The 15,627-nt window shown below is 41.3% G+C and overlaps 1 protein-coding gene across 1 annotated transcript; it reads left to right on the top strand.

Annotated features, from left to right (window-relative positions):
• Positions 1-487: 487 nt before the first annotated feature.
• Positions 488-1,436, top strand: LOC127323620 (uncharacterized). Its single transcript, XM_051351733.2, has one exon. It carries the CDS (start codon positions 543-545, stop codon positions 1,257-1,259), a length of 717 nt encoding a protein of 238 aa, XP_051207693.1. The 5' UTR covers positions 488-542; the 3' UTR covers positions 1,260-1,436.
• The last annotated feature ends 14,191 nt before the right edge of the window (positions 1,437-15,627 follow it).

A 15,627-nucleotide genomic window follows, 5' to 3' on the forward strand; every position in this document is an offset into this window, starting at 1 on the left:
TTCATATAAATAAGTTTGGCCCATGCGACTTTTGTAAAAGTCTACACGTATATCTAGTTAGTTTTTATAAAGAACAAGCATGCCCTTATAAAGGGGCATCGAGCAATCTTAGCCTTTTTATGTTCAAGTTTGTCTGAGTTTGGAGAAGGCCTTGAGGTGAAACACAAATGAGGATCAGCTAGCTAGGATCGTGTTCCGGTAACCAAAAACGTAAACATAAATTAGGTGATTCCTAAAAAGATACTCTTTAGTGTGTAGATATACCCGAATTTTAACAAATATTGATCAAATGGAGGGAGTATTCATTTTTTTCAGTTAGGTAGGTGACCGACCAACAAGGGACCAGGACCCAACCCATACGAGTGAGAGGGAATCAACCTCACCTCACCTCACTCTCATATTCAGGATGCGAGATTTGCACAGCACGGTCCTGGTCCGGTCGTCCTGGCACACGACACCTCCTATTTATATCTACATTCCTCTCACCCTCTTCCAGCACTAGCTCTCACATCGCATTCTCTACTGACAGCTCCCCTGGTCCAATGGAGGAGGAAGCGTCGGCAGAGCTGATCAGCCCCAGGATCTCCTTCTCCCACGACCTCGCCACCTTCGCAGCAACGGCGACCACATGTCCGACCACGCCAAGCCGGTCAGACACGTCGTCGTTCCTCATGTCGCGCCGGCGCCGGCGCCTCCCGGCCGAGCCGGAGTTCGACTTTGCCAACGCGGCCGCGGCCGACGTCGCGCCGGCCGACCGCCTCTTCGCCGACGGCAAGCTGCTCCCGGTGCCGCCTCTGCCGCCCACCCCACACGCGCGGCTCAAGCAGCCCCAACCACCGGCGTGGCAGAAGACGACAAGGCCGCCGGCAGTGCGCTCGTGGGGGTCTCCGTTCGCGCGCAGCAGCAGCGTCAACTCCGCCACCACGGCGACGTCCGGGGGACGGTTCACCTGCCCCGCGTTCCCGCTCATGCGGAGCCAGTCCGCCGGTGCTGGCCACCGCCCGCACTGCAAGAAAGTCGCTCCGGCAACGGCGACGGCCGCGGCGCCCGGTGTTCACAGCGGCGGCGGCGGTGGTGGGAGGTCGGTTTACTACTATGGTTATGGGGGTGGTGGTTCGAGCCGTGGTGGTGGCGGGGTGAGGGTGAGCCCGGTCCTGAGCGTGACGTCCATCGGCAGCAGCGTGGTGAACATGCTGAGCTACCTGCTCTGCGACTGCGGCGAGATCAAGGGCGCCAAGAGCAGGGGGATCGCGGTGTAAGCTGCTGGGTAACCAGGTAGTGGTAGCGCACTCGATCGTTGCTGATTGTTGCTCGATCATCCACCTGTCAACGCGCGTGCATGGTTGCTTGTAAGTAAGATCACAGAATTAATCCATGTAAACTGTGATCGGTCGACCCAACTAATGAAGTTATTAGTAATTGTGAGTTGGTGGTGAGTGGCGAAGCATGGACAGGAGGTGAAAGGGATGTGATGTGCATGCATGTGTTCAGTGGGGAGGCGCGCTCTTGCATTGCATGATCGTGCAAAGTTCATTAACCGTCGACCAGAGGTGGCCATGGAGTTGATGGGGGTGGGGTGTGCATGGCATGGGGAGTTGGGGACTTCGGGGTCCCGAGCGCCAGCGGGTTTCCTGCGTTGGGCTTGCGTGGCTTCGCAGCATGTCTCCGTGTCTCTCGCCACCAAGCACAGTTTTGGTGGGTAGTGCTCCAGTAACTTGCAAGGCGAACCGGAGCAACAACGTTTTAGTACCACCACAGACTAGTCTTACGCTTTAGGTGATTCCTAAAAAGATACTCTTTAATGTGTAGATATACTTGAATTTTAACAAATATTGATCAAATGGAGGGAGTACTACTTAAGATACTCCCATTATGGCTAGTCTTACGCATACACGATCCACTTTCGTAATTCATTTGAATTAAACTTGCTTGGTTGCATATTGTCTCACAGGTGGCAACTTTACAACGCAGTACAATAAATAAACTAACATGCAGCACATCGAACTAACGGGCATCACTAAATAAACTTTGTTTAGCCCTAGCTACTAGCAAATAGCAGTTCTTCAAGATGTTATCTAGCAACTAGCAAATAGCAGCTCACCAGGGTATTATGTGTAGGAATTTGTTGTTGGGCCTTGGGACCACATAAAATTCAAATTCTGAAATTCTCATTGGCTCATATGTATGGTTGCATTAGCTGGGAGTAAAATTTAATCTCACATTGCTAGTTGGAATAGAGTTGGAGTGGTGTATAAGGTGAGTTCTTATACTCCCACTAAGGTGTGAGAAGAGAAGAGGCCCTCGCACACTCCTCCTCCTCCTCCTCTGCTGCCCGCTCGTCACGTCATGACGCGTTGCACCACAGGTTGCGATATTGAGCCGAGCCGAGCTCCTATCTATACATCTCTTCTATATTTTTGATATTCGGGGAAATTAGTAATGCATTCGTTTTGCGAGCCATCGACGAACATGTTGCTCAACCGTTTTCACTTTATCTTTATTGTGGGCTGCTCTGTTGACTTAGATGTGGGTAGCGTCCCACGACCTACCCAACCGACACTACATAATCCGACACGTATACCCAAGACGCAAGACATCAACACATGTAACTGATGGTGCTTATCGTAACGCCGACTTCACACTGTTGGGGAACCCCAAGAGGAAGGTATGATGAGCACAGTAGCAAGTTTTCTCTCAGTAAGAAACCAAGGTTTAATCGACCAGTAGGAGAAAGGCGTCACTTCTGAAGGTGTTGCTGGCTGACTAGTGACAGGGCGCACTACCGGCGTCAGCAACAACGTGAAAGTTGTACACAACACAACTAAAATACTTTACCCCAACTTAATGTGAGGTTATCAATCTCACCGGTTTGCTGAACACAAAGGATTAGACGTATCGAATGGAAGGAGATGTTTGCAGAAAGTAAACTGAACAGGATTGCAGTAGAATTTATCAGTAAAGGAAATAGGACCGGGGTCCACATATCACTAGAGGTGTCTTTCCGTAAAGAAATAGCATGTTGGGTAAATAAATTACAGCTAGACAATTGATAGAATTTCGATCAATACATGACAAGATGATGACTATGATAATTTGGTATTGGGCATTACAACATAATACATTGACCGTAATCCAACTGCGTCTAAGACTAATAATCCACCTTCCGGTTATCATCCGAACCCCTTCTAGTATTAAGTTGCAAGCAACAGATTATCGCATCAAGCAATGTGTGTAAAGTAAATAATAGAATTACTCTTGGATAAAACATTGTTGTTTTCTCCGTAGTAGCAACAACACATCTACAATCTTAGAAGTTATTGTCACTCTTCCAGAAAACTAGAGGCATGAACCTACTATCGAGCACAAATATCCCCTCTTAGAGTCACAAGCATCTACTTGGCCAGAGTATCTACTAGCAACGGAGAGCATGCAAGATCACAAATAATATATGACAAGAATATATAATCAACATAGTATGCAATATTCATCGAATCCCGGCAAACACAACATGTAGCATTAAATAAGGATGATCTTGATCATGTAGGGCAGTTCACAAGATCTAAACATGAGGCACAAATTGGAGAATACAACCATCTAGCTACTGCTATGGACCCATAGTCGAGGGATGAACTACTCACGCATCACTTCGGAGGCGGGCATGGCGATGTAGACGGCTCCGACGATGATTTCCCCCTCCGGCAGGGAGCCGGGAAGAGCCAGAACCCCACGAGGTGGGTTCGGCGATGGCGGCCGTGATGGAACTTTTCGTGAATTTTGGCTCAGGTATCTAGGGTTTTCCCGAGAAGATGTATAAATAGGCGGAGGATTCAGATCGGTGGGGTGCCTGGGGGACCCACACCATGCCTTGGCGCGGGCTAGCCCTAGGCGGCGCCAAGGGCGGGTGTGGGCGCCCTAGTGCGCCTCTTCGTCCCCCCTCCGGACTTCGTCTTCGTTTCGGTAAAATATTGACTTCGGCTTTGTTTTCGTCCAATTCCGAGAATATTTCCTGTACAAATTTTCTGAAATACAAAAACAACAGAAAACAGGGAACTGGCACTATGGCATCTTATTAATAGGTTAGTGCCGGAAATCATGTAGAAGTGCAAAGAAGTGTAAATAAAACACATATGAATTGGTGTAAAACAAGTATGGAGCATCAAAAATTATAGATACGTTTGAGACGTATCAGCATCCCCAAGCTTCACTCCTGCTCGTCCTCGAGTAGGTAAGTGATAACAAAAATAATTTTTGAGGTGACATGAAGCCAACACAATCTTGATCAAGCATGTAAAGCATTGTGAGCTGGGATCTAAGTACTCTAACATAGGCATGATAGATATAATTCAATTTAACTTAGCAACTATGTTATAACATGAAGAGTAACTCAAACAAATTATCATGAATAATAGTGCATTGAAAGCAATTGTGTGTTTATAAGCATAGAGTAAACATAATAAAGTGGTACTCAACATGTCCTTATGAAATAGCAAAACATAAATGCAAGGACACCTTCAAAGTTCAAAGGATGACTAGATACAAGTAATTTGAGAGCAAGCAATAGCACAATCATGAATCAATCAGTAATAATTTTGGGACTATGCACATTGCACTAAGAATGACAACTATGCTCTCTTAATCGGTGCATAAAGTAGAAGGTGGAGACTCAACATGAAAGTAAAAGAAAGAACCCTCACAGAGGGAAGCATGGATTACCCATGTGCTAGAGCTTTTTATTTTAAAATCAGTAAGAGTATTGAAAATATTTATTTTGAGAGGTGCTACTTATGTCAACGGTAGTGATAAATAGTATGACTTATGCATAATTACTTCCTATAACTTTGCTTCCCTCATGCATAATATACCAATAGTGCTCACACCTTGTCCTAATTAGCTTGGACTTCCATGGATTTTCATCGCATACATATGTTTTAACCAAGTGTCACAAAGGGGTACCTCCTTACCTCCTGTACAAAGGTCCTTAGGAGATGGATCTCATTTGATTTCTCAATTTCGATGAATCTCAATTTTTTTGGACATCCATACCGGGAAAGCAAGGACAACATATATTTGGACTTTTGCCCAGCTAAAACTTCCACCATGTGAACATGGCTTTAGTTAGCGGCCCAATGTTCCTCTCTAACAATATACATACTCAGATCTTTGCAACTCATGGTAAATCTCCCTTACTTCAAACAAGATGAGCATGCATAGTAATTCACATGATATTCAACAAAGACATATCAATGGTGTTCCCCATGATAGCATGGTTATCACACAATAAGCAACTTATAAGAACTGTAAAACATAGTACTTGCCACAATATTTTTAGACTACTTTCCCATGAACTATAATTTATACAAAACAGGTGATAATTTTTGAAGGTTTAAAGGTAGCACACAAGCAATTTACTTTGGAGTGGCGGTGAAATACCACATATAGGTAGATATGGTGGACACAATTAGATACTTTGGTTTTTGGTGGTTGGGTGCACGAGTAGAGCTCATACTCAGTACAGGTGAAGGCTTAGCAAAAAGACTGGAAGCGACCAACTAAGAGAGCAATAATGACCATAATCATGCATAGCGACAAAACATTATCAATCAAAGCATAAAGTGATATTATAAAACAAAAACTAAATGATCATAGAAGCTTTAATTGACTAGTTATAGTCATAACATGGTATAAGCATGCGCCAAGTCAACCTAATAAAGCATCAAAAGAGAACACCACAATAGTTTGCTTTTATGATAAAAACAACACATGATTCTTTTAATGAGACATGCACTCTCAGCCATTTGAAACAACTCATGCTAAAACAATAAATACTAAGCATATGACAAGAATAACATCCAACATGACATGCCAAAGTCTATGTCTCAGTCTAGACAAGCTTCCATTTGCATCACTATAGTCATAAAATATTTTACCTCTTATCCAACACCAATCAACTTATTTGAAATAGCTCTCAGAGATGAAATAATAAGGACCAGAGAGCTAATCATACACAAATAAAGAATACTAACGTACCCTGAACAAAATTCAAGTGAAAGAACAAGAGCTAAACGCAGTACAAAAAACTAGAACACACGCAGAACAATAACAGCGAAAACTAGAGCGTTATGTGCAATTAAAAAGGAGCGGGTCTTTCTCCAAAACAAATGTGCCGAGATCCAAAATATGCCACAGCAAACAAAACAAAACTAAACAAAAACAAAAAATAAAGATGCTCCAAGAACAACACATAGCGTATTAAGCAATAAAAATATAGCGCATGAAGAGATGACCTATTGCTTTATTGACGAAGAGGGGATGTCTTGGGTATCCCCAAGCTTTGACGCTTGTACCTCTTGAATATTTTTTGGGGTGCAGAGGCATCCCCAATCTTGAGCTTTTATCCATTCTTCATCCCATCACATCATTCTTCTCTCCCTACACTTAAAAACTTCCTCCATACAAAAACTTCGCACAATTCTTTATTAGCAGCATTAGTACAATCAAAATAAACAAATCCATTTGTATTCAGTACTAACATATATCAAACATCTATTAAAGCATAAGCTACTGTAGCAACATTTTAAATAGTTCTCTGATTAAAAGAACTCAAAAAGAAAGAGATTTAAGAGGCGAATGCAAATAGTGCAGAAATCTGTCAAAACAAGAACAGCAGGTAAAGATCGAAATTTTGGAAAATGCTCTGTTACTTATTTCGAAAATTTGTCAACTAACGAAAGTTAGATAATAACCTGGGGAATATGCATAAAAACGAAAGCTCAAAATTTCACGTTGGCTATTTTTACGAATATTTATGGTAACAGCACAGAATCTGTTTTCAGGACACCAACTTTCCAAACATTACTTTTTTTCCTATTAGAGGGTATTCTTGGCACAAACATGAAATAAAAATGATATGGTGCGGTCATTACAGTAGTAATAACTTCCAAGACTCAACAAAAAGAAACATAACTGTAAATAAAATATGGGTTGTCTCCCATAAGCGCTTTTTTAACGCCTTTCAGCTAGGCTCAGTAATTTGAGGAGATGCTCACATAAGAAATATGAATTGGAGTAAAAGAGAGCATCAAGAAGTAAATTCAAAACACATTTAAGTCTAACCCACTTTCTATGCATGAGAATCTTGGACACAAATGAATTCACAAAGAATAAAGTGACAAGCATAGAAAGATAAAACAAGAGCAACTTCAAAACTTTCAGCATATAGAAAGGTGTTTTATTAACATGAAAACTTCTACAACCATATTTTACCCTCTCATAATAAATTTCAGTAGCAGCATGAATGAACTCAACAATATAACTATCACATAAAACATTCTTATCATGAGCCACATGCATAAAATAATTATTACTCTCCTCATAAGCATAGTCATTCTCATTAATTGTAGTGAGACCAAATTCAACAAAATAGCTATCATTATTATTCTCATCACCATAATCATGATATATAGGAGACATATTGTAATTATAATTAATTTTCTCCTCTAAAGCAGGGGAAGTAAAAAGATCATTTTCATGTAAACTAGCCTCCCCAAGCTTAGACTTTTCCATAGCATTAGCAATAATGGTGTTCAAAGAATGCGTACTAATAACATTGCCATTATCATGCAAATAAAGTTTCATAGGTTTTTTAATTTTCTCTTCAAAGACTTCATGTCGTAACTCAAGATAAATACTGTAAAGCTCTCTAATTTTATTGTTGTTTTCTATTAAGCCTAACTAGTAAAAATAAAAAAAAACAAGAAATATCAACATGGAAAGTAAGCATGGAATAAACTAAGCAACTAAAATAACAACTATAATAGAAACTAATTTTTGTGTGTTTTTGATATAAAGAAGCAAACAAAACAAAATAAAATAAAGTAAGCAAACTATAACAAGGTAAAGAGATTGGAGATGAGAGACTCCCCTTGCAGAAATCCTCTTTCTCCCTGGCAACGACGCCAGCAAATAGCTTGATGGTGCTTATCGTAACACCGACTTCACACTGTTGGGGAACCCCAAGAGGAAGGTATGATGAGCACAGTAGAAAGTTTTTCCTCAGTAAAAAACCAAGGTTTAATCGACCAGTAGGAGAAATGCGTGACTTCTTGATGTCTACGTTCCCCCTCCTTTCCTGTAGACAGTGTTGGGCCTCCAAGAGCAGAGGTTTGTAGAATAGCAGCAAGTTTTCCCTTAAGTGGATCACCCAAGGTTTATCGAACTCAGGGAGGAAGAGGTCAAAGATATCCCTCTCATGCAACCCTGCAACCACAAAGCAAGAAGTCTCTTGTGTCCCCAACACACCTAATAGGTGCACTAGTTCGGCGAAGAGATAGTGAAATACAGGTGGTATGAATATATATGAGCAGTAGCAACGGTGCCAGAAAATAGCTTGCGGGCGTGTAGTTGATGGTGGTAGTATTGCAGCAGTAGTAACACAGTAAAGCGATGAAACAAGCAGCGATAGCGATATTTAGGAACAAGGCCTAGGGATTACACTTTCACTAGTGGACACTCTCAACATTGATCACATAACGAGAATAGATAAATGCATACTCTACACTTTTGTTGGATGATGAACACATTGCGTAGGATTACACGAACCCTCAATGCCGGAGTTAACAAGCTCCACAATTAGTGTTCATATTTTAGTAACCTTATAGTGTAAGATAGATCAAAAGACTAAAGCAAGTACTAACATAGCATGCACACTGTCACCTTCATGCATATGTAGGAGGAATAGATCACATCAATACTATCATAGCAATAGTTAACTTCGCAATCTACAAGAGATCATGATCATAGCATAAACCAAGTACTAACACGGATGCACACACTGTCACCATTACATCGTCCAGGAGGAATAAAACTACTTTAATAACATTGCTAGAGTAGCACATAGATAAATTGTGATACAAATACATTGCAATCATAAAGAGATATAAATAAGCACCTCACTATGCCATTCATCAGTGAATAAGTATTCTGTGAAATATAGCCTAAGAGACCCACACGGTGCACACACTGTCACCTTTACACACGTGGGAGAAGGAGTCTCCGGAGATCACATAAGTAAAATTCACTTGACTAGCATAACGACATCTAGATTACAAGCATCATCATATGAATCTCAATCATGTAAGGCAGCTCATGAGATTATTGTATTGAAGTACATAGGAGAGAGATGAACCACATAGCTACCGGTACAGCCCGAGCCTCGATGGAGTACTACTCCCTCCTCATGGGAGCAGCAGCGGTGATGAAGATGGCGGTGGAGATGGCAGCGGTGTCGATGGAGAAGCCTTCGGGGCACTTCCCCGTTCGGCAGCGTGCCGGAACAGAGACTCTGTCCCCCAGATCTTGGCTTCGCGATGGCGGCGGCTGGAAGGTTTACGTGGGTTTCGTCGAACGCATCGGGGTTTCGCGACGGAGGCTTTATATAGGCGAAGAAGCGGCGCGGGGAGGGCTTCGGGGGCCCACAACATAGGGCGGCGCGGCCCCCTCTGGCCGCGCCAGGGTGTGGTGTGGGGCCCCAGGGCTCCCCTCTGGCGGCTCTCGGGTGTTACGGATGGTTCCGGAAAAATAGGAACACAGGCGTTGATTTCGTCCGATTCGAGAATATTTCGTTACTAGGATTTACGAAACCAAAAACAGCGAGAAAACAGAACCGGCACTTCGGCATCTTGTTAATAGGTTAGTTCCGAGAAAATGCACGAATATGACATAAAGTGTGCATAAAACATGTAGATAACATCAATAATGTGGCATGGAACATAAGAAATTATCGATACGTCGGAGACGTATCAGCATCCCCAAGCTTAGTTCTGCTCGTCCCGAGCAGGTAAAACGATAACACAGATAATTTCTGGAGTGACATGCCATCATAACCTTGATCATACTATTTGTAAAGCATATGTAGTGAATGCAGCGATCAAAACAATGTATATGACATGAGTAAACAAGTGAATCATAAAGCAAAGACTTTTCATGAATAGCACTTCAAGACAAGCATCAATAAGTCTTGCATAAGAGTTAACTCATAAAGCAATAATTCATAGTAAAGGCATTGAAGCAACACAAAGGAAGATTAAGTTTCAGCGGTTGCTTTCAACTTGTAACATGTATATCTTATGGATAGTTGTCAATGCAAAGCAATATAACAAATGCAATAAGCAAGTATGTAAGAATCAATGCACAGTTCACACAAATGTTTGCTTCTTGAGGTAGAGAGAGATAGGTGAACTGACTCAACAATGAAAGTAAAAGAATGGTCCTCATAGAGGAAAAGCATCGATTGCTATATTTGTGCTAGAGCTTTGATTTTGAAAACATGAAACAATTTTGTCAACGGTAGTAATAAAGCATATGTATCATGCAAATTATATCTTACAAGTTGCAAGCCTCATGCATAGTATACTAATAGTGCCCGCACCTTGTCCTAATTAGCTTGGACTACCGGATCATCGCAATGCACATGTTTTAACCAAGTGTCACAATGGGGTACCTCCATGCCGCACGTACAAAGGTCTAAGGAGAAAGCTCGCATTGGATTTCTCGCTATTGATTATTCTTCAACTTAGACATCCATACCGGGACAACATAGACAACAGATAATGGACTCCTCTTTTATGCATAAGCATGTAACAACAATTAATAATTTTCTCATTTGATATTGAGGATATATGTCCAAAACTGAAACTTCCACCATGGATCATGGATTTAGTTAGCGGCCCAATGTTCTTCTCTAACAATATGCATGCTTAACCATAAGGTGGTAGATCTCTCTTACTTCAGACAAGACGAACATGCATAGCAACTCACATGATATTCAACAAAGAATAGTTGATGGCGTCCCCGAAACATGGTTATCGCACAACAAGCAACTTAATAAGAGATAAAGTGCATAATTACATATTCAATACCACAATAGTTTTTAAGCTATTTGTCCCATGAGCTATATATTGCAAAAGGTGAAGAATGGAATTTTAAAGGTAGCACTCAAGCAATTTACTTTGGAATGGCGGAGAAATACCATGTAGTAGGTAGGTATGGTGGACACAAATGGCATAGTGGTTGGCTCAAGTATTTGGATGCATGAGAAGTATTCCCTCTCGATACAAGGTTTAGGCTAGCAAGGTTATTTGAAACAAACACAAGGATGAACCGGTGCAGCAAAACTCACATAAAAGACATATTGTAAATATTATAAGACTCTACACCGTCTTCCTTGTTGTTCAAACTCAATACTAGAAATTATCTAGACCTTAGAGAGACCAAATATGCAAACCAAATTTTAGCATGCTCTATATATTTCTTCATTAATGGGTGCAAAGCATATGATGCAAGAGCTTAAACATGAGCACAACAATTGCCAAGTATCACATTACCCAAGACATTTATAGCAATTACTACATGTATCATTTTCCAATTCCAACCATATAACAATTTAACGAAGAGGAAACTTCGCCATGAATATTATGAGCTAAGAACACATGTGTTCATACAAACCAGCGGAGCGTGTCTCTCTCCCGCACAAGCATGATGTAATCCAATTTATTCAAACACAAACAAAAACAAAAACAAACAGACGCTCCAAGTAAAGTACATAAGATGTGACGGAATAAAAATATAGTTTCAGGGGAGGAACCTGATAATATTGTCGATGAAGAAGGGGATGCCTTGGGCATCCCCAAGCTTAGACACTTGAGTCTTCTTGATATATGCAGGGGTGAACCACCGGGGCATCCCCAAGCTTAGAGCTTTCACTCTTCTTGATCATAGTATATCATCCTCCTCTCTTGACCCTTGAAAACTTCCTCCACACCAAACTCGAAACAAACTCATTAGAGGGTTAGTGCATAATCAAAAACTCACATGTTCAGAGGTGACACAATCATTCTTAACACCTCTGGACATTGCCCAAAGCTACTGGAAGGTAATGGAACAAAGAAATCCACCCAACACAGCGAAAGAAGCAATGCGAAATAAAAGGCAGAATCTGTCAAAACAGAACAGTCCGTATTGACGAATTTTAAAATGGCACCAGACTTGCTCAAATGAAAATGCCCAAATTGAATGAAAGTTGCGTACATATCTGAGGATCACTCACGTAAATTGGCATAATTTTCTGTGTTACCTACAGAGAATTAGGCCCAGATTCGTGACAGCAAGAAAACAGTTTCTGCGCAGTAATCCAAATCTAGTATTGACTTTACTATCAAAGACTTTACTTGGCACAACAAAACACAAAACTAAGATAAGGAGAGGTTGCTACAGTAGTAAACAACTTCCAAGACACAAATATAAAACAAAGTACTGTAGCAAAATAACACATGGGTTATCTCCCAAGAAGTTCTTTCTTTATAGCCATTAAGATGGGCTCAGTAGTTTTAATGATGCACTCATAAGAAATAGTAGTTGAAGCGAAAGAGAGCATCAAGAGGCAAATTCAAAACACATTTAAGTCTAACATGCTTCCTATGCATAGGAATCTTGTAAATAAACAAGTTCATGAAGAGCAAAATAACAAGCATAGGAAGATAAGACAAGTATAGCTTCAAAAATTTCAGCACATAGAGAGGTGTTTTAGTAACATGAAAATTTCTACAACCATATTTTCCTCTATCATAATAACTTTCAGTAGTGTCATGAGCAAACTCAACAATATAACTATCACATAAAGCATTCTTATCATGAGTCTCATGCATAAAATTATTACTACTCCCAACATAAGCATAGTTATTCTTATTAATTGTAGTAGGAGCAAATTCAACAAAGTAGCTATCATTATTATTCTCATCAAGTGTAGGAGGCATAGTATTATCATCATAAAAATTACTCTCCATAGTAGGTGGCAACAAAAGACCAATATCATTATAATCATCATAAATAGGAGGCAAAGTATCATCAAAGAAAATTTTCTCCTCAATGCTTGGGGGACTAAAAAGATCATGAAAACCAGCTTCCCCAAGCTTAGAACTTTCTATATCATTATCAACAATGGTGTTCAAAGCGTTCATACTAATATTACTACCAGCATGCAAATAAGATTCCATAGGTTTTTTAATTTTCGCATCAAACAATCCATGTTTTAAATCAGGAAATAGAATAAGAAGCTCATTCTTGTCCATTATGCCAAACTAGTGTAAACAAGAAACAAAAAGTTGCAATTGCAGGATCTAAAGGAAATAGCTTCGAGTACTTACGGCGCCGGGAAATAGCTTGGTAGCCGAGATCCGGAGTGTGAGCACCTTTTACCTTTCCTCCCCGGCAACGGCGCCAGAAAATAGCTTGATGTCTACGTTCCCCCTCCTTTCCTGTAGACAGTGTTGGGCCTCCAAGAGCAGAGGTTTGTAGAACAGCAGCAAGTTTTCCCTTAAGTGGATCACCCAAGGTTTATCGAACTCAGGGAGGAAGAGGTCAAAGATATCCCTCTCATGCAACCCTGCAACCACAAAGCAAGAAGTCTCTTGTGTCCCCAACACACCTAATAGGTGCACTAGTTCGGCGAAGAGATAGTGAAATACAGGTGGTATGAATATATATGAGCAGTAGCAATGGTGCCAGAAAATAGCTTGCGGGCGTGTAGTTGATGGTGGTAGTATTGCAACAGTAGTAACACAGTAAAACAGTAAACAAGCAGTGATAGCAGTATTTAGGAACAAGGCCTAGGGATTACACTTTCACTAGTGGACACTCTCAACATTGATCACATAACAGAATAGATAAATGCATACTCTACACTTTTGTTGGATGATGAACACATTGCGTAGGATTACATGAACCCTCAATGCCGGAGTTAACAAGCTCCACAATTAATGTTCATATTTTAGTAACCTTATAGTGTAAGATAGATCAAAAGACTAAACCAAGTACTAACATAGCATGCACACTGTCACCTTCATGCATATGTAGGAGGAATAGATCACATCAATACTATCATAGCAATAGTTAACTTCGCAATCTACAAGAGATCATGATCATAGCATAAACCAAGTACTAACACGGATGCACACACTGTCACCATTACATCGTGCAGGAGGAATAAAACTACTTTAATAACATTGCTAGAGTAGCACATAGATAAATTGTGATACAAATACATTGCAATCATAAAGAGATATAAATAAGCACCTCACTATGCCATTCATCAGTGAATAAGTATTCTGTGAAATATAGCCTAAGAGACCCACACGGTGCACACACTGTCACCTTTACACACGTGGGACAAGGAGTCTCCGGAGATCACATAAGTAAAATTCACTTGACTAGCATAACGACATCTAGATTACAAGCATCATCATATGAATCTCAATCATGTAAGGCAGCTCATGAGATTATTGTATTGAAGTACATAGGAGAGAGATGAACCACATAGCTACTGGTACAGCCCCGAGCCTCGATGGAGAACTACTCCCTCCTCATGGGAGCAGCAGCGGTGATGAAGATGGCGGTGGAGATGGCAGCGGTGTCGATGGAGAAGCCTTCCGGGGGCACTTCCCCGTTCCGGCAGCGTGCCGGAACAGAGACTCTGTCCCCGGATCTTGGCTTCGCGATGGCGGCGGCTCTGGAAGGTTTCTGTGGGTTTCGTCGAATGCATCAGGGTTTTCGCGACGGAGGCTTTATATAGGCGAAGAGGCGGCGCAGGAGGGCTTCTGGGGGGCCCACACCATAGGGCGGCGCGGCCCCCCCTCTGGCCGTGCCAGGGTGTGGTGTGGGGCCCCCAGGGCTCCCCTCTGGCGGCTCTCGGGTGTTCTGGATGGTTCCGGGAAAAATAGGAACCTGGGCGTTGATTTCGTACGATTCCGAGAATATTTCGTTACTAGGATTTCTGAAACCAAAAACAACAGAAAACAGGAACTGGCACTTCAGCATCTTGTTAATAGGTTAGTTCCATAAAATGCACGAATATGACATAAAGTGTGCATAAAACATGTAGATAACATCAATAATGTGGCATGGAACATAAGAAATTATCGATACGTCGGAGACGTATCACTTCTGAAGGTGTTGCTGGCTGACTAGTGGCAGGGCGCACTACCGTCGTCAGCAACAACGTGGAACCTGCACACAACACAAGTAAAGTACTTTGCCCCAACTTACAGTGAGGTTGTCAATCTCACCGGTTTGCTGAACACAAAGGATTAGATGTATCGAATGGAAGAAGATGTTTGCAGAAAGTAAACAGAACATGATTGCAGTTGAATTTATCAGTAAAGAAAATAGGACCGAGGTCCAGATGTCACTAGAGGTGTCTCTCCATAAAGAAATAACATGTTGAGTAAACAAATTACAAGGGGGCAATTGATAGAATATCGATCAATATATGACAAGATGATTACTATGATAATTTGGTATTGGGCATTACAACATAATACATAGACCATAATCCAACTGCGTCTATGACTAATAATCAACCTTCAGATTAGCGTCCGCACCCCTTCCAGTATAAAGTTGCAAGCAACAGACTATAGTATTAAGCAATGTGTGTAAAGTAAACAATAGAGTTACCCTCGGATAAAACATTGTTGGGTTATCCCTAGTAGCAACAACACACTACAACTTTAGAAGTTATAAAGTCACTCTTCCAAATTACTAGAGGCATGAACCTACTATCGAGCATAAATACCCCCT

Source organism: Lolium perenne, chromosome 3 (genome assembly GCF_019359855.2).
Source record: "Lolium perenne isolate Kyuss_39 chromosome 3, Kyuss_2.0, whole genome shotgun sequence".
Lineage (NCBI taxonomy): Eukaryota > Viridiplantae > Streptophyta > Magnoliopsida > Poales > Poaceae > Lolium > Lolium perenne.

Coding starts and splice junctions, on each gene's coding strand:
- LOC127323620 (XM_051351733.2), top strand. CDS start 543: ATGGAGGAGGAAGCGTCGGCAGAGCTGATCAGCCCCAGGATCTCCTTC.